Source organism: Buteo buteo, chromosome 7 (genome assembly GCF_964188355.1).
Source record: "Buteo buteo chromosome 7, bButBut1.hap1.1, whole genome shotgun sequence".
Lineage (NCBI taxonomy): Eukaryota > Metazoa > Chordata > Aves > Accipitriformes > Accipitridae > Buteo > Buteo buteo.
The window spans coordinates 42,333,588-42,358,066 of NC_134177.1; the positions used below are offsets into that span (position 1 = coordinate 42,333,588).

Sequence of the window (24,479 nt, forward strand, 5' to 3'; positions counted from 1 at the left end):
TTTTTTGGCAACCTGGCTTCCAAAAGCTCTGGGCTGATTAGACGAGCGACTATTTTCCAGCAAGGTCTCCAGACCTCATGCAAGTCAGCTGTAGCAAGTAGATGAGGCAACAAGAGAGGTTCAAAAGCTGTTTGTGCTGCCTTGCAAAAGTTCACAAGGAAACCCATCCAGCGTGTCTCCTCTGCAAGGTAAAGCCAAGACAGCAACTGACCTGGGCTTCTATTATGCAGAGGACTTTGGAGAGATTAAAAACCAAGACAGGTCAAGATAAACTTTTAAAAGACTGCTAACTCTATTTGCACACTGAACACCATTTCACTTCAGTCTCAACCAGAAAGGCCAGCTTTAAATTAAGTTTCAGAACAATTTATTTTCTTCTGACAACTGGTAATTAATGCATCTCACTCAAACCAATTTGAGTGCTGCTTGTACTATGTCTGAGTGGAAGTATGTAATTAACTGCCTTTTGACTTAAACTCTTCCTATAAAGATGTTTGTAAACAGATTTTGAGGTGGACCAGTCATCAGGTAGGTAACTCTGCCGGATACAGAGTTGGATGACAGTCTGATGGTATCAAAGCGCAAAGAAATCTACACCCGGAACCAAACCAAACCACCTTTTGGTCGTCACTTTTTGGCAAAGAAAGTTGACTGCAGTCTCTATGTTTCTGCCTCTGTCCCATATGCAAAAATCTGAACGTCTCAGTGTTGTTTTTTTCCTGCTGATTGTTTAATAGAAGGGAAAAACTCCATGCTATCTGATCCCTGTAAAACACCATCAGTGAATAAGCACCATATACACAATGAAAAACAACCTACCCTGAAATGTTTAACTTTCATTATTCAGACCGACTTTTCAAACAAAGAGTCAAAGCAAAAACACATATCAAACTTCCAGCAGATAAAGGGGGTGGAATTATGACCAACTCTGTATTATTCACTCTGCTCACACGTCTGAAAAGTCACACTGACTTTGCTCAGAGGTTTCCTTACCACCACAAGTCTCCTCCCTTTCTTCCATCATAACTGGTTACTTTCAGATCAGGAAGGACAATTACTCATCCTGTATCATAACCTCAAGTTTCCCAGTGCAATGCATGAAGGTTTTGATGGCAATCCTCCAGCCCCTCTCATAAAAAATTAGAGGATGATATTGTGGGGGGTAGTTGTTCTCAGCTCTCCTTGACATCATGATTGCTGCCCTGATGTCACTCATTTGTTTGATTTTGCAGGATAAACAAGAGAGTACTGAAACCTTTTTTTCCATCAGCATTAAATATCACAGTCTTGAGACTGGCAGGTCTAGCTTTAATACACAGCTGGTGTAAACAGAAACGTGTGTCGTCTGGTGAGAACAAACTCAAGAAAGGTGGACTCGGAAACAAGAGTGAGCAGACAAGCCTCAGCTGTCGGATGCAACGTATTACCTGCATGCTTGTTACGCCTGTGACTGATCCTGGGAGTAGACGACCCATTTCCTCGTGGCAGGAAGAGCGCTGCACCTTTCACAGTGAGGAAGCTTTCGCTTATGCTGCAAGGGGAGAGACAAACCGTGAATAAGGAAAACTCTATTGCCTGTAAAAGCAGAAACACAATGGAACAAGAGAGGTTCAAGGCATTCAATGCATGCTCTGTTCTTTTGCAAGGAAGCGATTTAGGCTGAATTATTTTGTTGGTAAAGAACTCTTCCCCCCCTTGGCCCCATATAAGCACTGCAAACATTCAAAGCATAACTGAGAACAACATGAACAGAGAAATATTGAAAAGCAGAACATATGACTGGTGCCACTCCGCCTGCAGAGGTGGAACCTGAGCAGGCAGAGGGGATTAACCTATGGCTATATTTTCAATTTGAAAGTCAAGATGAGAGATCCACATTTCTAAATGGCGATTAATACAGCAAGCCCACGCATCTCCATAATTATGGACTCTGTTAACCCTGTGCTTTGTGGTACAGACAGAGCTGATGCCCTGCAGAAACAAATGTATCCCTTCAGCAGTTAGCCCAAAGACAATTAGTGTACGTAGCAGATTAAGAAATCGTATAACTATGGTCTATGAGTTGTATGATAATTAACTCTCAAGGACTTATAAATTACAAGCAAAACTGTAATGCTGTTGAATTCAGACATCACTTACGGCCTTGATTTCGCCCTTTCTAAAGTCACATGAGGAGAGAGGTTTCTGGAAAGGGACAATAAAGAGTTCTGAACTTCTGTGGAACGGCCCATACTTCCAAAGAACATCTTCCAATAGTTTTCTTAAAGATGCTGTGGCTCATGGAAAAAGGGAGACACACTACAGATTTTGCAATTAAGCCATCCTGTTGCATAGTTAAGGGTTCCTGCTTTTCTCAGAGTTGATAAGATAGTCATACAGACTTTGAAGAAAGCCAGAAACAATTCTACAGTCAACAGGATGGTTGATGAATATGATAAGACAGGATGGGAGAGTCCCTGGCATCGTGCACCCCAGCAGCTCTGTGCCTTGAAAAAGACATTGGCTTGTTCTCTTCAACTGAATAAGAGACTAGGAACTTCTCAGTTCCTTTCTCTCCTTAAACAAATACCAAAACTAATTATTTATTCCCTTCCTTTAAGGGACAAGGACCGGGAAATAATAATAGAGTAGAAAGCCCCGCCATATATTTGAAGAAATTCCATGTTACAAAACGCAGGTGAACGCTAGAACATGCCAAGTCACCACCCTTCACGGCTACTTCTGCTCCACCGAATAAGCAAAGGCTAACTGCTGCCTGCAGCCCCTACTCCAGGGACACGTTTCAGTGGCTACTCAAAGGCAGGCACACACCTAAGCACGACTGAAGACAACAGCATCACAGAGAAATCAAATGTGACCAAGAACCTGGACACAGCATGGCATGAGCCTGTGATCTTCTAGTTTCACGACCACTTTAGCAATAGGCTTTGCCAACTATGTTTTTATAGGTACAAGAATTATAAAAGCTTGTGTTAAAGTTGGACTTCCCCCCAACCTCAAGCACATTTCTGGGAACCTCTCCATTTTGCTGGTGGGGATATAAAAAAAAAGCAAATTTTCTGGGCTCCAGCAAAGCAGATGCACACTCAGAAAGACCTTCTTTTTCAAGCCTGTAGCACATCCCAATGTTTAGACTGCACTGTCACAACATCAGCACTCCTCCTTACTGACAAAGTTCCTCCCAGGACTATTTTCTAAAATTAAACCGTATGTCAAACATGCACTGGATGTTTCAATAAAACCAGAATTTCAAAAAGGGAAAAAAATCACTCATCCCAAATTAAAAGGTATCAGAGATCTTTACCTATGCTAAACTTAAAAACAAACAAACAAAACTATTAAATTCATTGGGCACACTGAGCACAGATGTTGCCTCAGACCCTTCTCACAAAAAATTCTGACTGAGCCTTTCTGGCTTTTGGTGACAAATAGATCCTCTGAAAGCCCTCAAGCTACACACTTTCTTAAAGCCTGAACTACAGAAACACTGAGTTATCCTGAAGCCACTAACTTTAAATAAAAATAAATTAAAGAAAGAAAAAAAGTATCTTTCTCCCTCAACATGTTTTGATTCAGCAGTGCCCTGATGTATTGAAGAAGTACACTTCTGCTTTCAGACTAGCACCTACAATGGGAGTGGGGCAAGACAGCATGCCCTGCTTTGCTGAGCCTCTTCAGGAGACAAGATAATGATACAGAAAAGAGTGAGAAGACATTCTCTCCTCCTCCTCCTCCCTTTACAATCTCACCACAGAGGCAAATGAATGTTAAGCTGCACAGGAAGAGAAAGAATTCAGTAGTCACAGCCAGTTTTTACCAGCAAAGCCAACAACTAATATTAGCAATCCTTTAGCCTATGCCTGAGATTTCCCCAGAAGGTTGAATTAGCAACTATTTTTAGTGGATAAAGCAGCAGGTAGCTAGACGGCTGGGAGGTTAAAAATCTTCTCACTTCCATCACTTTCTCTTATCACCAGTGCTCTGCTGTCAGCCACCCACCTGAAAAGGAAACACGAGCAGAACTAAAGAGATTCCCATGAGGTACATCTTTCCACCCTCTCTCCTAAGACCACGGAGAACCTCGTTTTGGGCCATTAACCACAAGCACTAAGTTTGACTTGGTAAGACTAGGGAAAGGGAATGTAATTCCCCATACAAAGGGTCGGACCAGCTGAAGAATGTGGCAAAGCGGATCATTCTTGTAGAACAGGGAGGTCAAGCAGGCAGGGCAGCACCTCCCGCGGGGCAGGATGGAGTGCAGGAGATGGCCATCAGCACGGGTGGGGAAAGAGCAGACTGGTGGAGGCAAGAGCCTCATCCTTCTGCCAGTTACAGCCCTTGGCATCACCTGCCGTGAACTCCTAACACACCACACATCTGTATTCAGCACAGCAGTCTAGCAAAAAAAACCCATAATACACAAACACACCATCAAGCCCCCACTCTGAGATTCAAGCAGTAAAGAAAATCTTGGGAGAAAAGGCAAGAAGTTTATAGGAAAGTCCAAGCAGCTGTAATAATAGCTACCAGTGAAGCTTAACACCGCTCTTTCAGGAGATGCTGACTGTGGTGTCTGTGATGCACACAGGGACAAAGAAAAAAAAGCAATCACTGCCCTGATGTCCCCTGTACCACGCACAGCTAGCTGATCCATTTGGGTCCATCCTGCCTGGATAGACCCAGCCATGGTCTTTCCCAAAAGCATCGTATTTCAGGGCAAGATCACCTTTGGATACTGCCCCCTATATATATAAGGAGAGAGGATTCCTCCTGTAGGATGCTAACAGCAGGCCCCACTCTGAGATGCTTCAGAAACACAAAAGGTAGAAACATGTGTGTGAAAAGAGCAATTAGAGGCTCAGAACAACTCTCATGATGTGGGACTGTGCTCACTGTAACAGCAGAGCCATGCTACCACCCACTACGGATTTTACCCTGCTGACAGCTCAATGGCTCCAAAGCATAACCTGGGCTTTGAAACACTTCACAAAATCTGGTTTGCCAGAGCCTAGTGGAGCTTCAATGCTCTATGAAACAATCTCCTGGAAATGGACCGGGTATTAAAAGACACTAAATGTGGTTAAGGGAAAAGTTGAGGCCAGGAAAGCAGAAGACAGGGAGCCAACTTGGCAGAGGTAACAAATCTGAGTTGCATTTTATCAGCACACCAGGCTTGTCATCAGTGCTCTGTACTACACAGTGGCTTTCTTCTGGAGAAGACTTATTTGGGACATATCTATGAAAGAGTTATTAAAGCTAGAAGCAACCCTCAGCACTACAGCTGTGGGAAAAAAATAGCTTCAGTTCCACATTTAGCCCATTCACCTCTGAAGGGAAGTAGAAAACTTAACGCCACCAGTGATGTGCTATTTGTAATTCATTGCTTACTGGGAAGAGAACCAACATAAGCGGAAGACTTAAGCAACTTCTACAGAAATGACTACTTGTACCAATTTCTCCCCCAGGCAGAAAAGATTTTGTAGAAATTGTACAAGGCACATCACCAAAACTATTTAAACTCTTTTGCACAAAAAGCGCAGACACTCCCCTCAGAAGACCCAGTTTCTAAACAGCAGTAACAGCATGAAACAGAAGTGATTCCCGTGCTCCCTGACTCGCTGCCCAGCGACTGAGCTCCTCGTGCACGAGGAAAACACTGCACAGTTCATACCAAATTCTCATTAAGCTACAAAATTGTGGAACCACATAAAACTTACAGATGGCAAACAAATAGTGAATGCCTTCCCAACTGTTACCCTGCACAGCTCCGTTCATAAACTGGAAGCACAAACACCAAATAAACTGGTTTCAAGACACAAAAGAGAAAACGTTACTGGTTTATGGACTATGCCAAAGCAATGCGATAACATGAATCATCTGATGCTTTGCCACCACTCCCCCGTACGATGCCTTCCACCTAAGGGGCTGCTCGGCTGGGGAGTTGCTTGTCCAGAGTGTTGCACCACAAGCCAGGAGATAAGTGAATCTGCACCACCCACCAGTTTTCAATGAAAAATTCTCAGTCCTCAAGGTAAAACACTGAGAAAGGAACCCTGCAGTCTTCTTTAGAAACTATTTCATAAAGAAAGGAGAGAAAACCTTTTTAGAAGTACAGCAAGGAAAGCAAAGAGGCACCTGAACAGCTTCTGGCAATGTTTTATCCTAATGAACACTTAATTAAGTTATTGCGAGCCTGAGGATGACTTTCCAGTCAGCTCTACTTACTCATCAGAGCAGCTCCTTTACAGCAGGCTCTGTCCTGTCCAGCCCAGCCCTTAATCGGGCGTTTGCCAAGTAGCACAACCAACAGAGCTGGCACCGTCCCCTGAAAGGTTCAGGAGGAGAAGTCCTCCCACCCCGTCCCCCTGCACAACGCAGAGGAATGGGTCAGTGTGGCGAGGAACCAATCTCCTCGTGCTGTCACCTCTTCACCAGCCGTGCCCACAACCACACACAGGCAGCAACGCAGGCACTGCAGGCAGTCGCATCTTCCTGTCCCATTCCCCCTGGTCCTTAGAAGAAAGGGGGAGATTAAAAAGCAATGGGTTAGGGGAAACGAAGATTTCGACATTTGAAAAAAAGTCCGCTACCTGTGGACTGTTTACAGAAATACAGACATAATTTCTCTGTCAGCCTTATGTATTCATTAACCAGAACCCTGCAGAAAAGCGCTCTGAAGCAGCATCCTAACAGAATTAGCAAGCTACAGCTCAGCACCAGGAGGTTGTGCTGGGATTTCAACGGCAAGCCCGGCTCCAGGTGTAGCTCCCCATGACAAGAGCATTGTGCAGTAACCACAGAGGCTTCCGACTTCTGAGCAAAAGGAGTTTTTCCTAAAGGGCATGTCTTGGGACACAACCACCACCCAGCACAAGCTTTGCAAATGCAAGAAGCTGCCTGGCAGAACTGTACACCGCCAGGAAGGGCTTCAAGTTTCCAACCCATCTGCAGGACATACCCTTCCCCTCCAGCGGCCAGTGAGACCAAAGGCAAATAAAAGAAAAGCACAAACACTGACTGAAAGGCAGCAGGGAAGTCTGACAGTAAGGAAAGACACAAGAGGCCCTGAAAATGGGAAGCGTTAATGCAGACATCTGTACTAAAGCACTGGGGATTTCAGCTGGGAGTCCGTTCTACCAAACGCTGCTCGCGTGTGCAGTGAAAGGCAGCCCCCGTCTGAAGAGCCAGCAGCTAAACAGGCGTAGGACAGCGAACAGATGTACTGCAGAAGGGTGTCTACCAGGAAGTGAAAGAAAAAAATCTTGGTTTTAAGCCAGGTCGCTCCCTGAAGAGCCCCCCGACATTTTGCTCAAACACGAGCAGCTGGAGCGTGCTGCGGGGGGGGGAGTGCGCATCTCTGCACCGCACATCTTATCTGCTGCCAGCTCAGCTCTATCATCCTCCTTTAATCCATAGGCTGCAAAACGCAAAACCAAGAAAAAGACCAAAATTCACACACTGGCAGGAGCGGGGTAGCAGGCGTCAATGCTTAGCTCATTCCTGAGGCCGTGGAGCCAGGCGTGGAGGGAGGGCAGCTGGGGACATGTGAGCAAGCTCTTGTAGCACGCCAGGACTCACCCTGCAAGAGCAGCAATTCCAACTGCAGCTTGCTGTGTCTGGTGTGGAAAAAGTTACAGGAGGGCAGGCCAAGCAGCCTGCTGTTTTTCTCAGCACCTCAAGCCACTTCCCTCCTGCTTCCTGCTCCCCTTCCCAAACTGGCTGTTTCCCTTCCTCTGCAGGCAGACCTGGGGCACAGCATCACACCTGCACTGGGATCTGCTCTCACCGCCAGCCTCCCACTCACTTTACCCAGCCACAAGAAAAAGTCCTGGTTAATAAAGCATCCATCCCCCAGCCAAGGGTGCAATGATGGCTGGGTACGCAGCTGTAAGTATGTGCAGCCTGGCAGCCGAGGGCATTTCTCCATCAAACCACTGGATGAGAACTTCACACACTTTCAGCATCCCTCCTCGAAGAAGCGCCTAACTCCTTCACCTTCACTGTAGTTTGTTTCTCAATAAACACCCCTATTTCCCTTGCCTACTTTTTATAGCCTCTGGTTTAATAACTGCCAACAGTATTAATGAATTATATAGAGGAGAGCAATGTTTGGCTTCCAGTTTAAGCCTTTGCTCCTAGGCAAGTGATGAAGGCACCTGGTTCTCTTTGCACAGAGGCCAGATCTCAGGGCTGTGTAAAGCAAAGTACTACCAGTCACTGATAAAAAAAACAAACCCAAAACACAGTAAACAAAAAGCCACCACAACAAGAGGGAAATGGAAAAGACAAGGATAACTCAGGATTGCTCTACACTGACATTTGTATTAACGGGGTCAGCTGGCAGCACACACAGACAAGTCTAGGCTTCTCTGATATCCAAAATAGAAACAAACCCAGTGCAGAGCAAAACAAGGGCCATGACTTACCGAAAAGAGCTCTGTAACACTATCAACAGAGGTGACAACATTGAGGACAGGGAGAGAAAGGGGAAGCGGTTCTCCAACAAAGGCTGTCTCTCACCACTCAGCACTTTTGCAACTTAAGAAACAGCACAAGGAGAAAAACAAACAAAGCGTGGGAACCCACTCCATCTCAGATGTTTGACGCAAACTGCATTTTTAGCAACATCTGCGTTTGTGTCTTTTTTTTTTTTTTTTTAAAGGAACTGTCTACAGGCATTTCCTCTGCTCCAAGGTGGGACTCCCTGGATAGATAATTTAGCTGCAATGACACAGACAGGCATAATCACAGAAAGATCTGCAATGCCAATGGTAACCCGATTGTACTAACTTACCTATTGATCCCTTCTCACCATAGCCGAGTCATCTTTTCCCTTGCTTTGGTCTCCGATATGAACATTTGCTGAAGCTCAGCTAAGACAACAAGAAAAACTTACAGTTTGCTAGAAGATACCCAAAAGTGAGGATGATGGGTGTGAATCTGAACTCTAAAGCCATTGCAACTCTAAAGGCATTCCTTTTACTTGCTTCAAGTGAGGAGAGAATTTATGGTAAATTCGGAGGGGGTACAACTTGCAAAAGGGAGCACTGATGAGCATGGTTGTGTCCGCAAGTGAAGAGCAACTTCTTCAGATACGCCAAACAACCACACTCACAGTTTCAGAGATGGGTTCTAACCAGCCTTAGGTCATCCAACAAGGCTGTAGGGAATGCTGACATCCACTCAATACCCCACTAACAGTCTACAAGTCAAGCCCACTACTGGAAAAAACCCATCACACACACGTGCCATCAGTGCTCCTCTGCCACCAAGATCATTTGAATTGAGCTCCAGAAACCATTTTGCAAACTTCAGAGTCAAAGCAGCTTGGGCAGCCTGGGTACACTGGTGAGAGCAGTGGCATCCTTTGGAGACAGCACAGAAGACGACAGCTCTGGCCTGAGAAACTCATCCCTGCCAAAGATGCCTTGCTTCCAGCTAGGGGAGCAATGACAGCTGCTGTTTGCAGCCAAAGTTTTCAGCCCACGCAGCTGCAACGGGTCTGCGCTGTGCCGAAGACAACCACAACCACCTGCAGCATTCCTCTGCCTCCTGGTGCCCTGAGCCTCGCTCTGCAGTGGTGAGCCGACCTTTGGACTCCTATCACACGTATTCCCTTGCAGGCAGGGCTGGGATTTATTTGTTGCGGGAAAGCAGACTGGGTTTTGTTTTAAGCTGGACTGCAGAGGAAGACATTTTATAATGTCTGATAGAAGTCAAAGTCCACATGGGGTTCCTGTTCCCCTCACGTACCCCTAGCCTACGAACGAACCAGCTCAACAACATCCAAACTCCGAAATCAAAGGCAACGCGGGCAGACCCCTCGCACAGGCATCGGCTGCCTCCTCACCAGCCCGCCCGGCAGAGCAAACGCTGCGAGCTCAGCGCTGCCTTCCCACCCACCCGCGCGCCCATGCCTGCCGCCGGCAGCTCCATATTACGTTTCACAGGGCTGCTGCTCGACGCGTGCTCGTACAGTAACACGCGCACGCAACTCTCCCTGTGTCACCTCGCCGCCGAGCCCGTCCGCATCGCCTCCTGCCAGCGCTCGGCAGCCTCAGCGCAGCGGCCGAGAAAGGGAGCGAACACCCTCGCGCCGAGGTTGGGCAGCTCGTGGGCGAGCCAGACGTGCCGAGTCGCAGAGCCGCTGCTGCCACCGAAACGCAGCACGGGCTGGGACACCCCGCTGCAGCACAGATCATCAGGTAATAATTCATTTCAAGGAATACCAACTTGGGCGCAGACTGTATGATTCACCACGGCAATGAAGAAGGACAGAGTTATGCAAGGATGGATGCAAGCTATCACACACTGAAACGTACTCTTTTTCCACGCAGCACAAATAGCAAAAACTTTACTGACTCTCTACCTTGCTATACAACGCTAAGGGAGTCCCAGCAAGCCACGTGTTGGGTGGCCCATGGTCAGCCTCCAAGGTGGCTTCAGAGAATCCACCCAGAGAGAATGAAAAATATTCCAAAAAGCAACAGCAAAACAAGTTGTGCAAACAAAGCTCTAACGTGCTCTGGAATTCGAGACTGAAGATATGCACAAAATCATTTTTTTCTACAGTCCGAGCATGGCAGTTCACATACTAGAAAGGGGGTGACTAACACAATTAGGATGCTTATTAAGAAGTCGGGGCACTTGGTGTTTACAGAAGAAATTTGATTCTATGCACTTTTTTAAGCAAGAGACCCAAACCGGAACCGAGACCATGAAAGGAATTTGTTTTACGTGATAGTCCCCAAAGGCTTCCAGGTCTCCAAGTCAAGACATTCCCAGATTAAAGCCCTACACAACATTCTTCTTGTGCTATATACTGTTTAAACATCCATGGACTTCAGTGCATACCGTCGGGTTCATGGAGCAGGACAGTGATACCCAAGAGAGCACTCTGCACTGTTTTACCACCATGTGCCGCACTCCTACCAGCTCAGTCTGTCCAAAATGAGCCAGCTGCTGTGGTATGAACAAAATGCTTTCACAAATATATTCTTAAAAACACTTAAATCAACATGAGAAAACTTCATAAGGAGAACCTATTGCATCGAGGCTCAGAGAAAAAAAAAAAAAAAAAGCTTTTTGATCAGTTACTTCCAGAAAGAACACCCCTCTGACATATACTTATCTTTTTTTCCTCTCAGAATTAACGCAGTCCATGTTGATCATCTTTAAACCACACAATAATCTCCTCTGCCACCAGAGTTCGAAAGCATTGCCATCATACACAGCACACTTCTTTTTAAACCTTCAACGATAGCTGACACATCCTTGACCAGTTCGTTAACAACCAACAAGCCTGAAAGGTCTCTCCCCACTGCGTTTAAATTAATTATAAAATATCCTGTCCTAAACGTATGTTTACTCCGATCTCCCTGCACGTGCATGATTCATCGCTGTCACAGACCTGACCATGTTTGGCCTGACTGGCAGCGCCCTGCAAGAAGGACCCCATGGCTTTAAATACGACTGTAACACAAGTCACAAGAGACACGCTAAGGTCAACATACTGTCCCTCCCCGCAGCAGCCAAGTCCAGGGGCACCTATATTTAGACAAAGTATGTCCGGCACTTTAAAGATGGAAGGAGACCACTGACTTGCCTGAATCACCGCCAGCGCTGGCCGTCTCCCCGAGAGAGGGACAGTCTGACCAGGAGCTGGCAAGTGCCCTGGCACCCGCTCAAATTAGGGTACCCAGCGCACCCAACACAGCCCCACACCCTCCCCAGCGGCCACGGCTCTCCCAGGCACAAGCCCAGCCTCAGATTTGGAAAGGGCAAAGCAGCCACAGCCTCGGTGCGGACAGGTCGAGGAGGACATTGCTCCATCGCTTCTTTTGCTGGTTTTGGTGGAGGTGGCCAGCAGTGAGCGTGGCCGCGGTCGGCCGGGGAGCAGAGGTCCTGCCACCTTGTGAAGCGGCACCGTGCCAGGACTCAGCTCTGCAACCGCCCTGACGCCCGGAGCAGGGCATGGGATGGAGGAATTACGCTGGGGAAGCAGCCTGGCGCTGATTGCAGCCTCCTTGCCTGCCCTCAGTAAATACATTAATGGACCCCTGTAAATAGAGCACCAAAACAAGGACCACTCTGTCTCCACACAAAGAAATCAATGCTGAATAATAAGCCTTTTCCTCTGTGCTAAAAAGAAGCAGATGCTTGTTTACCAAAAGCATCAAAAATCATCAAGAGGCTGTTGGATTTGACTCGTGAAAAATAGAAGGAAGTTATTTGTTCAGTATTCTAACTTCTGCAGCACTCAGCACTTTCAATTTTCTCTCATTCTTACTGCATCCTCCCCATGCACGAGGGCTATTTGATCCCTAAATGACAGTTTCCAGCAGGAACAGTAAAATCCGTTTAGGACTGACTGTCCCTTTAGATTAGCAAAAAAGGACAGTCAGCGGTAACCAGCAATGCGAGATGGTTTGTGAACTGTTTCAGAGAGAACAGCCACATGCCAGATTTCTTTCAATAGGTTTTGATTTGAAATTGGAAGTCACAGGGGGCTTTACCTGTTGTACTGATATGGCCCGTGACCAGGCTATCGATCTGCTCACCCTTGAAAATGTGCCAGTGACTTCGAATAGCAAAGCCACAATTAAGGGAATGCAAACTTTAATGTGGCTGTAAATGATAACTTCAAATTTTAATCAGTTAGTAGTGAGAAAACATCAAAGACAAAGAAACATTTTATAGTTGGAATAGTTTCATGGATTCTGTGTCTTTTCTTCAATCCAAGGCAACACTTAGAAGGACAGTCCTTAGCATAAGCAAGGTTAAGACAAACTTCAGTTTTAATTTAAAGGTGCAAACCAAAGAAGAAACACAGCATCACTTTGGGTTAATTGACCCAACGCTGCGGGGAATGGGGTAACTCAGCCTTTAAAGACAGCCTGCTCCCCAGCAGATGGGTGAGACGCTGCCTTGCCCACTGGTGCTCAGTGCACGCAGCCCTCCCCTGTACAGCACACCTACCCCGGCAGAAGCCAAGAAAAGCATTCCAATGTTTTGCTGGTGTAAGTGACAATCAGTCTCCGGAGCCATCAGGAAAAGCTCTCCAAATCAGATCGTGAGATATAATTATGATGCATTTCAAAATGCAGACTCAGCATCACTTTCCAATCCAACTCTTCCCCCCACGGATGTAGCAAGTTCTTCCTGGAGACAACATCCCTTGTGACTCTGCTTTTTCTTTTGGCGCTCTGAATAGGGATCAGCTTACCAGGAGTCCTTTATTCCTGAAATAATTTCCATTAATCACTCACCATATACCACTTTAAACAGAAGCTGACAGACTGTAGGATGTCTAACACCACCACAGCATCTCCCAACTTAAAGGCTGAAATGAAGGGCAGCCCAAGAGGCAAAAGGAACCAGAAGATTTTGAAGTAGCAGACAAGTTAAATTCTTCAAACTGTTCCTAAGAATTGCAATGTTTTTATACAGGTATTTTAAATAAAAGCGGGGAAGCAGTACCACTCGAACCATCCACTCTTCATGATACCTGCTCACAAAAAAAGTAAATAAAAGGAGAAAAGCAATGTGCATAATTTTGAAGCATCATCCTGCAGTTTTGCATTTGTGATTCCTCAGTACAGGTGCAAATTAACCTACTCTTTTAGCACCTTAATGTGACTTTCAGATAAAGGAGATGTCAGCGCTTAACTTCAAAATGCATTTTAAGGATTTTCTAACTCAACGTAAAAACCCTGCAAAGCTTCGCTGGCTAAGACTCAGGCTGGAAACACATTAAATAAAGTTTTAATTTACAAGAGCTTGAATTCCAAAGAGTAGGGATTCCAGATGTGTTTATCCCTGCAAAAGTCGGGTGCTAAATTTCACCAGAATTAGCACTTTAGGAAGTTTGGCAGCCAAATCCAAATCTAGTGGTTAACTCAGGTCTTCGTATTTCCTAAAAGCATGCAAACCCCTTTAAAAACCACACATTAAAGCAGAAAGACCAAAAGAATACTAAACGCTGCCGAGTATCACAGACCCAGAGAAGTCTTTAACAAGAACAGAGTGTACTTTAGGAAAAAGGCTCTTAAACAGCTTTTAAAAAGGCTCTAGAACAGATATTTGCTTTATTTCAAGCTAGAGAACCTCTCATAAAACATTTCATGATGTACTCGAAAGAACAAAGGACAAAAAAGTAACATTACGACTGTGTCAAGGTTTTGCTCTGGTGACTGCGCTGGGAAAGTTGGTGATGTCCTGCCCCATCTCCTTTATGTCCTGCCGAGCAGACGCTGCTCTCCAAAACACAGGCTCCTGGGCTTGCTTACCCACCCTGGCATTTAGAGGGACGGCTTAGGAATACGGCCCTGCTCCCAGGCACAGGCTGAACGTATTATCACATAACTCTCAAATGGATGTTTATTCTTCACTTGTCAGCCCTGCTTGTTAATGAGGCACATGCATATTCCTCCATTTGCTTTCTTACAACTTTCTCATCGCGGCAAACCAACAGGAGGGCTAGAGTGGTGCTGACAAATTATTTGTTTTTATTTAGACTAACTGGCTTTCAGTCTCTGCAACACAGAGGAATGCAGCTGTTCCACTTTGCGTTTGTTTTTTGATTTCTCCATCTCTTTTTCAAAGCAAACAAAGGAAAAAAAAGCAAACAACCCTAACAATAACAACAAAAAAGTCAGTGACCAACTCTTCACACACCACAACACAATGAGCCTTAAAAGAAAGAAAACAAACCAATTTGGGGTTCATTTTAATCCAGCATCAAGTCGCAGAAAGCAAGCAGAAGACTAACAGATTAAGTTTTAGAGGAAAAAGGTAAGACTGATGATAGCTTTTCCCATCTGTACCTTTGTGCAAATGAGGTTCCCCCTTAAATTATGACCTGGCGAACAAAGCACAGCAACAGAGGAAACACAGCACAATTCATTATACACGGTAACACTGGTGTACAGACAATTAAGTCTAAGCTCAGCTCATCTCAACAGTCCTCTGCAGGGGCAGGGGTCCCAACCCACCTGAGGTACTTCGAGACAGCACTGGACCAAGAGATGAACTTCCTCCCACTCATCTCTGTGCCTCCACAAGAGCCATTCTGCAAAATTCAGAGGTAACAAATCTGCACTTCTCCAGTGAAAAGCTGGAAGTTTAACAGAATGTGAACCAAACCCAGAACTGTGCAGTTACTGAGGAGATCACAGGCAGGAGAAAGCCCAGGCTGGTGGGACAATATGGACCTCATTAAGCCATTGTGAGAAGTGTGTGAACAAACTAAGGACTTCACTACTAAGTGACAAAGATCATTTGTTTAAAAGAAAGGACTAAATCATTTATGGTTCAGCAGTCTGTGGATTTAGCCTACTTGTAACAAAGGTGTTTTGAGAAAAAGCGTACTTCTTAAATGGCTTATTACAAATAAACCCAGAGACCCCAAAGGGCTGAATACAATGTTGATGAGGGCCAGATAAGTACTGGATAAACAGGAAAATGCACTGAACGAGGAACTTGTGGCCTTAATATACCTAGAAATGCCCAAATTTGAAAAGCTGCCAATGCCAAGAAGTGCCGACCCTACATGGAGATCTCACAGGCTGGATTCCTGTACTACCCCCAGCCTTCGTGAATGCTGGGGCACACCTTAATTTTATCATTCACTTCTATGGGTCTTTCCTTTTCCCCAGCCTCCCTCATCTGCAGGCTGATGTCCTGTGCTGGTTTTGGCTGGGATAGAGTTAATATTCTTCATAGTAGCTAGCATGGGGCTATGTTTTGGATTTGTGCTGAAAACAGTGTTGATAATACAGAGATGTTTTCGTTATTGCTGAGCAGTGCTTACACAGAGCCAAGGCCTTTTCTGCTTCTCACCCCACCCCACCAGCGAGCAGGCTGGGGGGGGCACAACAAGTTGGGGGGGGACACAGCTGGGACAGCTGACCCCAACTGCCCAAAGGGATATTCCAGACCATAGGATGTCATGCCTAGCATATAAAGTGGGGGGAAGAAGGAAGGGGGGGACGGACATTCACAGCGACACGTGATGGAGCCCTGCCTTCCTGGAGATGGCTGAACACCTGCCTGCCGATGGGAAGTGGGGAATGAATTCCTTGTTTTGCTTTGCTTGCGTGCGCGGCTTTTGCTTTACCTGTTAAACCGTCTTTATCTCAGCCCATGAGTTTTCTCACTTCTACCTTTCCGATTCTCTCCCCCATCCCACTGTGAGCGGCTGCATGGGGCTCAGTTTCTGGCTGGGGTTAAACCACGACATGTCCTTAAACCAGAAGGCTTCTCTCTGTCACAAAACATTTGGTTAATCCTACACAACACAGCCATATGTGGCTGCAGAACAACTACTGCCAGTCTCCAGTTACTTCCCAAGCTGCTGAATTCAAGGCCTAGGCACATACGCAAAGCAAAGGGGTGTCTTCTGAATACTTCAGCAAAAGCACAAGCATTCAGAATTAACGACAGGAGTGAATTTTACTCCATGTGTTTGTGGAAATAAGAGTCTTCAGCCAGCTGCTACGAAACACCACGGCTGGAAACTCAAGTTGCAGATTTGCTCTGTACACATTACATCCATTACACTGGAGAAAAAATATTTGCTGAACGAGTTTTAAGCCCATATGGGCTGATAATTTAGATGCTGTTTGTCAGACTGATGCAGAGGAGACAGCAACTCTGCAGAGCCTATTGCAGAACGGGATGCAGAATTTTAAACTTTCTGTGACCCCACAAATACTAGTTAGAAGCAACATTTCAAGATTGTTAGGCTGAAGTTGTTTAGAAAACAATGAAGTAATATTTTAGCCAGAGGCTCCGTGATAAAGGTAGAAGGAAGTAGAGTCCTGCAAAAAAATCCCAGCCAGCCTATTCACTGGCCCCAAAAGGTCCTTTTCTCTTGATAATCTCACTTGGGTCCTTCTGCTTTGTAGTCTTTAGAAAAATCCCAAGCATTTCCAGAGACAGGAACATCTGCAGAAGTTTCAAGAAAACCCAGAATCTCAGAGGCAACTCCACCATTCACAGCCTTTTAAAATGTGAACTTGGCAGCCCAGCAGCATGGGCTTCCTCACTAAAACATATTGCTTAAAAATGGGTGGTGGTGTGGGGGGTTTGTCCTTGAAACACTAGTTTGCTGCTCAAGTTTTGATTTTATGTCTGATAACCATCTCTGTCTCTCTTCCAACCCCCTACCAGGAAGGATCGGTGAGACAAATACCCACAGCTTCCAGGGGAATAAAAGGAAAAGCCAAACAGGAAAAGTAGTTATGAACAATACAGCCCTGGCTTAGTTAATGATCAACTTCGGAGCACACAGCATACTACTTTTACCCAACTACCACAACCTACTTGCATAGCTTTTAATAATCAGTGGGTAGCAAGAGGCCTTTTACACATTGCATTTGTGTTATCACAATCAGCAAAGAAATAAAAAAAAAGATGAGAAATCCCCGACGACTCTGCTCTGTCAACAGGAAGCCCATCCACCGTGCTGGGTGAGCTCAGCTGTGCGGAGGGGTGGGCAGGAAGGGTAAGGGGTCAGGTTCCCCCGCCGGCACATTCACATCGCGTCCTTGGTGGAGTACGAGGCCGTCTTCTGCGGTCATACAAACCCTGAGCGCATAATACACGCTTAGATGGAAAAGAGAACTGCAATAGTCCATACTGATCCTACCAGCCCCTACGAGAGATGAAGAACTAATCAACTTGTTTCTGTATTTCAAGCACCTCCAAGCAGAGTGACCCTCAGCTCATAAAGCAACTTCAACTAGAGCTGAAAGTGGTAACTGGAATCACTCTGCTGATCTCCCACTCTTTTGAGCAGCTGTTTCCAAGCATCTCCTCGTCAACTCTTAAATATCATCGACTCTCTCACCACAATGGTAAAATACTCACAAAAGCTACAGCACTTACAATGGCACAGAGGCAATTAAAGATTTCCAATAACACGCTGCTTGAAGGACTGCATTCTAATTGCTGAATGGTCAAGGTTTTTGGCAGCAATAACATTGTGAGCAGATAAAAAGGTTATAACATTTCCCATACAATAAATAAATAAATAAGCAGCTCTCCAAACAATGGCAACAGCAGCCACGCACCTACCTAAGCTCCTGACTTGCAACTTGGCATAATTTAAAATTAGACGGTCATGAAATTTCCTAGCATAAAGGCCGTGGCCGCATGACAAAGGTAAATGAATGGGGTGGGGGAGGACAAGGGCCAAGGCAAACTAGGCACAACGACAGGTTGCAGCAAGGAGGCGGCAATACAATGAGACTGAATTACCCGGTGTTGTAATTTAGCGTACAGTTTGTAATTACCTGTACAGCCTGTAACTTCCTCTTACATTGTAAAGTGTTGTTTCTTCACACTACGAAGAAGAATTGTTGTCACTTACAAGAAAACTGATTATGTGAGCGAGCAATAGGCTGCTAAGCCAAGTCTGCAAGAACATTTTGTGGCTATCTTTAACCTTTCACTGAAAATACTTCTGTTTAACTTGTGGGTTCTACTTTTTTTTTTTTTTTTTTAAAACTCCAAGATATACCCACAACACTGTGAAGAAACTATCTATTCTAGCTCTTTCCTGCCCCCCCCCCCCCCAAGGTTTAAAATACTTATAAAAACTATCAGTTAACATCTTATAATAGAAAACAGACTGGTATGAAGCAAGTACGAGAACCATGGAAAGTAGCAAGCGTATTCATGTTTTTAGATCCATCTGGCTCCCAGAGTGTTGGAGGATGAAGTAGTAAACAGTATCGGAGTGCTTTAGCACGTGCTCAGTGTGAGCCCAGGGAAGGCTCTCACTGCTGCTTTGCAGAAAGGAAGCTGAGGCAGAGACAAAAGTATTTGACCACACAGAAAAACACACAAAAATGCCAGGGCGATGCAGGCACCAAGGCTAGGCAGTTAATTCTCAGGTTCCATCTGCATCTTCAGGCCCCACTCCCTTGCTGAACACCAGCCCGGTGGGACTTGGCCACAGTCGCGCAGGAAGGATGTGGCGCAGCAGGGAGCAAGAGCTGGGTCTCCCCAAATCCCAAGCGAGCGCCCTGATCCCTGGATAATCCTGCTTTGCTACCGAGATAAAGAGGAAAACTGAGCGGCAGAGGAATCTGGCATTATCACAGGGACACGGAAAAAACACTTCAGGGGCACCAACAATGAATGAGATACCTAAAACTTGGCCAAAGGCAGAGGAAGTGACTGCAGGCGGGAAGAACTGACCTATGGCAATTTCTCCAGGTTTCTTCTGTTACCAAAAATTCTCTGGTATTTGCAGGCTGTCTGAAGTTTCGCTTTTTTCTTTCTATCTTTCCATCAGCTGCCTTAAAGTTTTAGTAGACCAAAGTGAATTTGGAATCCTACACACAAATAAACTAGTAAATCAGCAGAATTCCCACTAGGTTCAATGAGAGTAGCAAGACTTTCTGGAATGAGTTACAACTATAAATTCTGAGCATTTTGATAAACACAAGTCTCTCGGACATTATTTGAATCCTTGTGAACCTGAAATGAATTAAACCCTGACCAGCTGACTACATTACTGACTAAAAGCGTCAACACAAGAGTAATTTCTGCTGATCTCTGAAAGTCAGAGCTGATTAGCCAAATACATCTACTAAAGAATACACTGAAACAGAAGTTTCTGATAACATTTGGGTCACCATTGCCCTTCCCATTCCACAGAGAACACATTTTTAGCACAGCAAAAGACCAAAATCTGGATTTTTAGGTCTTGCCCACAATTAAATAAGGACATCCAATATTAAACTGTCTTTGCGAACTTGTGAATATAAACTCTAAAACAGGTCTTTATTATGCCATCCTGAAAGCCACAGCACCGTTCTGATTGAGAATGCTATCAAAATATTAATCCAGTGCTCAGCCTTCTGCAAACGTTTATGCATGGGCCAAAAGCTCTGTCATTCTCATGCTTATTAATCTTTCCTTCCAGGAGGCAAAGCACAGCATAAGCTCCTCCGATAACTCAGTTATCTCTCTCCCCAGAAAAGGAAAGGGTGGTCCTTCCAACCAAGTGGCCATTTAAACTACGACTAGATACAACACCACAGGGCTACATGCGACTGAGGGAGCAGAGACGAGCAGTATTTCCCCTTTCTATTGATCCCTTTCCATACAGTATCAAACTCTGGGTTAAGTGTTTGAGAGTGTATAAAACAAACATCTTGAAAGCACTTAAATTGTTACCTAGCTACCTAATATAGCTTGGTAAATCATCTTGAGCTCTAAGGAAATGTTTCAGCCTACAGTAGGTTGAGTTTGTCTCCACAACTCCAGAATTGCCGCTACTTCCCAAAGCCCAGGGCACATCCAATTTGCATACTGGCTTCCACAGAACAGTTCAGATATATCACTGTTCAACCTACGTTATCAGCAATCACAGGGAAAGCCATAATGTTTACAGGCAACACTGCGAGCAGAAAAAAAATGACTAATTACCAGCATTTTGGGTTGAGTATGAAAGGCTCAGCGAGACTTAACTAAACTGATTACCAACTACAGCAGTGATTACTAATGCTCAAAAAAGAGGCCACAGAGTCTAGAGACTTATTTCCATATCAAGCATAAGCAGGGGTATCTACTACAGACCTCAGAAGCGCAAGGCAGCTCAATTTCTAGCAGGAGCTTCTTGCGACAAGAACACAGTTCCAGGTGGGACCCAGCGTTTTATCCTACTATCTTGAAACCTTCCACGATGTTGCCAAGAGATAAAAGAGCCTTTGGCTGCTTTAAAGAAATATCAAGCGTGACTAGACCGCAGGAACTATCTCTCTAAAAGCCTTATCTACCACCCCATAGCAGCCATTTCCCTCCTTAATCCTCCCAGCCAAACCCCACAACTCGGGCAGTCACTGTTAATTGTCTACAAATTAAATGATTATTTGTATCTGCATTTCAAAGGGGGGTGTGCAGCTGGAGAGACTGATTTTTTCAAGCCACTTCGTATGGGGTACGGAGACACTCTGCACTTCGTAGTTGCCCAAGACTGGCAGTACCTAAAAACCGGCATCGGCTCACGTCTCCCCCTCATGACCTGCAGGTCCCGAGTGTCAGGTCTCAGTCCTGCTCCTATTGCACCGACCTGAAAAAAACGCGACCCAACCAACCCACCCCAAATCCGCAGCCCCTATCTGCCACCTTGTGATAAGCCCCAAAACGAGATCAAATCAAGGGGCTAATCTCTACTTTAAGCCCAAAAGAGGACCAAGGTACGTGGCCACAAGAAGCCGGCACCTCGCTCCCACGGCACAGCCCCGCTGTGTGTCCGTGGGCGGCGGCGAGACCCCGGCACGGAGGAACCGGCAGCTCCGACGAGCCCCGAGTTGCCCTGGGCAGCGACTGTACAAAGACTTATCGAAGCGCTTGGTTGGGACCCAGAGTTTTTGTAGGGGAAGAAAGAAAGAAAAAAAAAAAAAAAGGGAAGTCAGCGGTAACGGAGAAGCGGGCAGCCCTGCGGTGCCGGTGCCCCCCCCCCGCGCAGTCCCGCTCCCGCCGGCCGCCTCCCGGTGCGCGGTGCCGGCTCCGCGGCCAGGGGAAAGTTTGCCCGAAGGCAATCTGCGGCGGAGCTAACGACGGAGAGCGGGGAACGGGCAGCCCCGGTCGACCGCCCGGCACACCGGGGGAAGAGAAGACCCGTTCGGATCCCGGGCAAGGCGGAGCGGCAGCCGAGGTGCTAAGCGGGGAGGAGAGATTTGCCGGTCGTCGCCGGTTCTCTCCCGGTACTCACAGCTGAGCGATGGCGCCCTGGGAGATCACGGCGTTGTCGGAAAAGTAGGGGATCATCGCGGCTCCCCGCGGAGGCGGCCGCCCTGCCCCGCGGCATCGGGAGCCGCCGCCGCCGCCGCTCTGCCCCGCGGCCCGCCGCGCTCCGGCCGCCCCCCCGCCCAGTGCGCAGGAGCGGCCCCGGCAGCGGGGCGGGACCGGCGCAGGCCCCGCCCACGGCCCGCACGTGGCGGCGGCGGCGGCGGCGGCGGCGGCGGCGGCGGCGGCGGCGGCCCGGGAGCGGCGGGGCCGGGAGCGGCGCTCCCCTTCGCTCAGGGACCGGGATTCGATCGCTGGTTCCCCCAGGAGGGCGAGAAAGAGGGAAGGGGGACGCTGGCGAGCGTCAGTGCGCTAGTTTGGGGTATTTTTTTTTCTTTTTTTTTTTTTTTCTAGGGCAGAACAGCCGGGGAAGGTTGCAAACTTTGAAACTAGGTTTGAAGCAGCACATCAAAAAGATTTTTTTTTTTTGCAAAAGGCAGGCAGCGACAACTCGGGTGCTTAGGAAATGACCTTAATTTCTCTCCTGCAGGAGACGGCGGGGGGGTGAAAATAGTTCTCGGCAGTAACTTTCATGTGCGAGACTTGACAACTCATTTTCTGCCAAAGGAGAAGAGAAGCAGCTGCCTTTCAATGCTATTTAATCTTTAGCTCCATCGCCCCTCAAGAGGAAAGGAAGAAAGGAAGTTCATTAGAACAAAAATCTTGTCCTCTGGCTGCTGGGAATTCAGATGGTACAGCACAAGGGAAACTTAATACAGTTTTCCACTGGAGAGGGTTGGGGGGCAGCTCGCTCAATCCAGTCCCCCACACAGGACAGCCCCAAAGCAGAAACTCTCTATTCCAGATCTGCCTTCTCCAGCCCTTGCACCAAGCAAGCAGTTTAACTAAGGAGTGTGGGAAAACAACCGAGAAATCTTGGAAGCTAGCTCAGTTTTCTGTTTCCCATAGGAATGCAGGACATCCCAGCACAGAGGGACACAAATAATACACTGTTCTTAAGCCGTCTGGTGTGGATGGCACATGCTCAGACCTAGTAATAAGGCACAAGTGAGCTGACTGGAAAATGTAAATTTAAACACTTGCACTTATTAATGACACCTACTCCATAGCAAAAAAATACTGCCGGTGCATCACTGCAGAACTGCCCCTATGATCAGACACCAGAGCTAGAAGCCAAAAGAAAGCTTTGTCTAGGGTTTATTTCTAACTATTAACTAAAACTTTCAGAGAAGCAGAGAGAGGTTTAAAAAAAAAAAACCTGAAACCAAAACCAACCAGACAGCATGACAGCAACTGCTTCAGGTCTGAGACTTCATAGGAGCAAAATAAACACTTGTCTGAACGGTCTCAACCATCCCCACTTCAGGGACTCGCAGAGAAAGGGACAAAGCAGCAGAATTTGTGTTTCTGCAAGTTTTGTTAGAATATGGTTTGGTTGCATTAATATGAGCAATGTCATCTTATATAGCCAAGAGCACATCTCTGGTAATGGCTTCTCACAGCTGTAAAGAAAATGCAGTGCCAGCTTGCTGCAGTGCCAAAAAAAAATATCATTTTGTTAGGCAGAAATGAAGTCAGTTGCAAGAAGCAATGGAAAAATCAGGACATTAGAGAAATGGAGGGTAACTCAATCCTTCCAGAGGTCAGGAGACTGGCAAGAACCTCATACTCAGTAGTAACACATACCACACATTCATAGACTGAAAAACAAACCCAGAACTTCTGTTCTATTCTAATTAATAACTTAAGGGCTTTATTCAAGCATTGTAGAAGACTAAATGCACTTAGATACTGTCCAGACAGATGTCAGATTTCTTACATGCATTACAGAGACAAACATTACAAAGGCAAGCCCTTAAAAACCTGCTGAAAACAAGTGCAGTGATTAACTACAACCAATACTCTTAAAGCAGCTACTCATATGGATAATAGATTTGTAAATTAATTAGTCCTGGATTAATACAATCATCCACTGCATTTCCATATGCTAAGAGACCAAACGATAGAAATATCCCAGCTTTTTTCTTCTTGAACCTTTAGAAAACAGGAGTAGGAAATCCTCAAGTAAGTCCACGTATTGAAATCTGCACTAATAAAAGCTATTTGAACCTGGTTTTGTTGCCATAAAGGTTGAAATACCAGCCTGAGACTGACATTGCCTTCAGGCTACATTGTTAGTGAGATTAGCATTTCAGTTCCCACTGTCCATTTGTAGAGCATGTGTTATTTTCATAGTCTGCATTTTAAAATCAGACTTAAGGAGCAACCCTATTTCTTTGTCAAAGTTGCATCCTACATTTAGATATGAGCAGAAGTATTGACCCAATAACCTGACGTCTCAGCATGCAGGAGCAAGGAGCGGGCAGAAAGAAGGGGCTTCGAGGTAATGCACAACAAGATGGAGTTGAAGGCAGCAGGTCACAAGAATGCCAAGAAACTGCTCCTTGCTGGAAGCAGGTGCACTCTGCTGGGACAAATATATAAAGAATTTAAAGCACATAGAATTGCAGTAATGACGGGTAGCAGTCTAAATCACGACTGTGCTGCAATAGAGCATGTGAGCACAGCCATTAATCACTACATGACAAGATGTAAATAAGTCTGTCTAGGGTCTCAAGTGCTTCCCAGCCCAGTGCACGAAATTACACTTTGCTGCGGGGAAAAGGGCACTCGCTGCCTGTCCGAGTTCTCGGTCCACATTTCGCACTCCCCAG

At 46.1% G+C, this 24,479-nt stretch overlaps 1 protein-coding gene across 9 annotated transcripts in view; it reads right to left on the bottom strand.

The window, feature by feature from the left end:
• Nucleotides 1–24,479, bottom strand: part of SSH2 (slingshot protein phosphatase 2) — a 104,431-nt gene that overhangs the window by 35,330 nt on the left and 44,622 nt on the right. For 2 of the 9 annotated variants that reach the window (XM_075032778.1, XM_075032784.1), the window contains exon 3: nucleotides 1,428–1,531. In XM_075032778.1, coding sequence (XP_074888879.1) covers nucleotides 1,428–1,531 — 104 coding nt within the window. The other 7 variants (XM_075032780.1, XM_075032782.1, XM_075032785.1 and 4 more) reach the window with 7 other exon arrangements.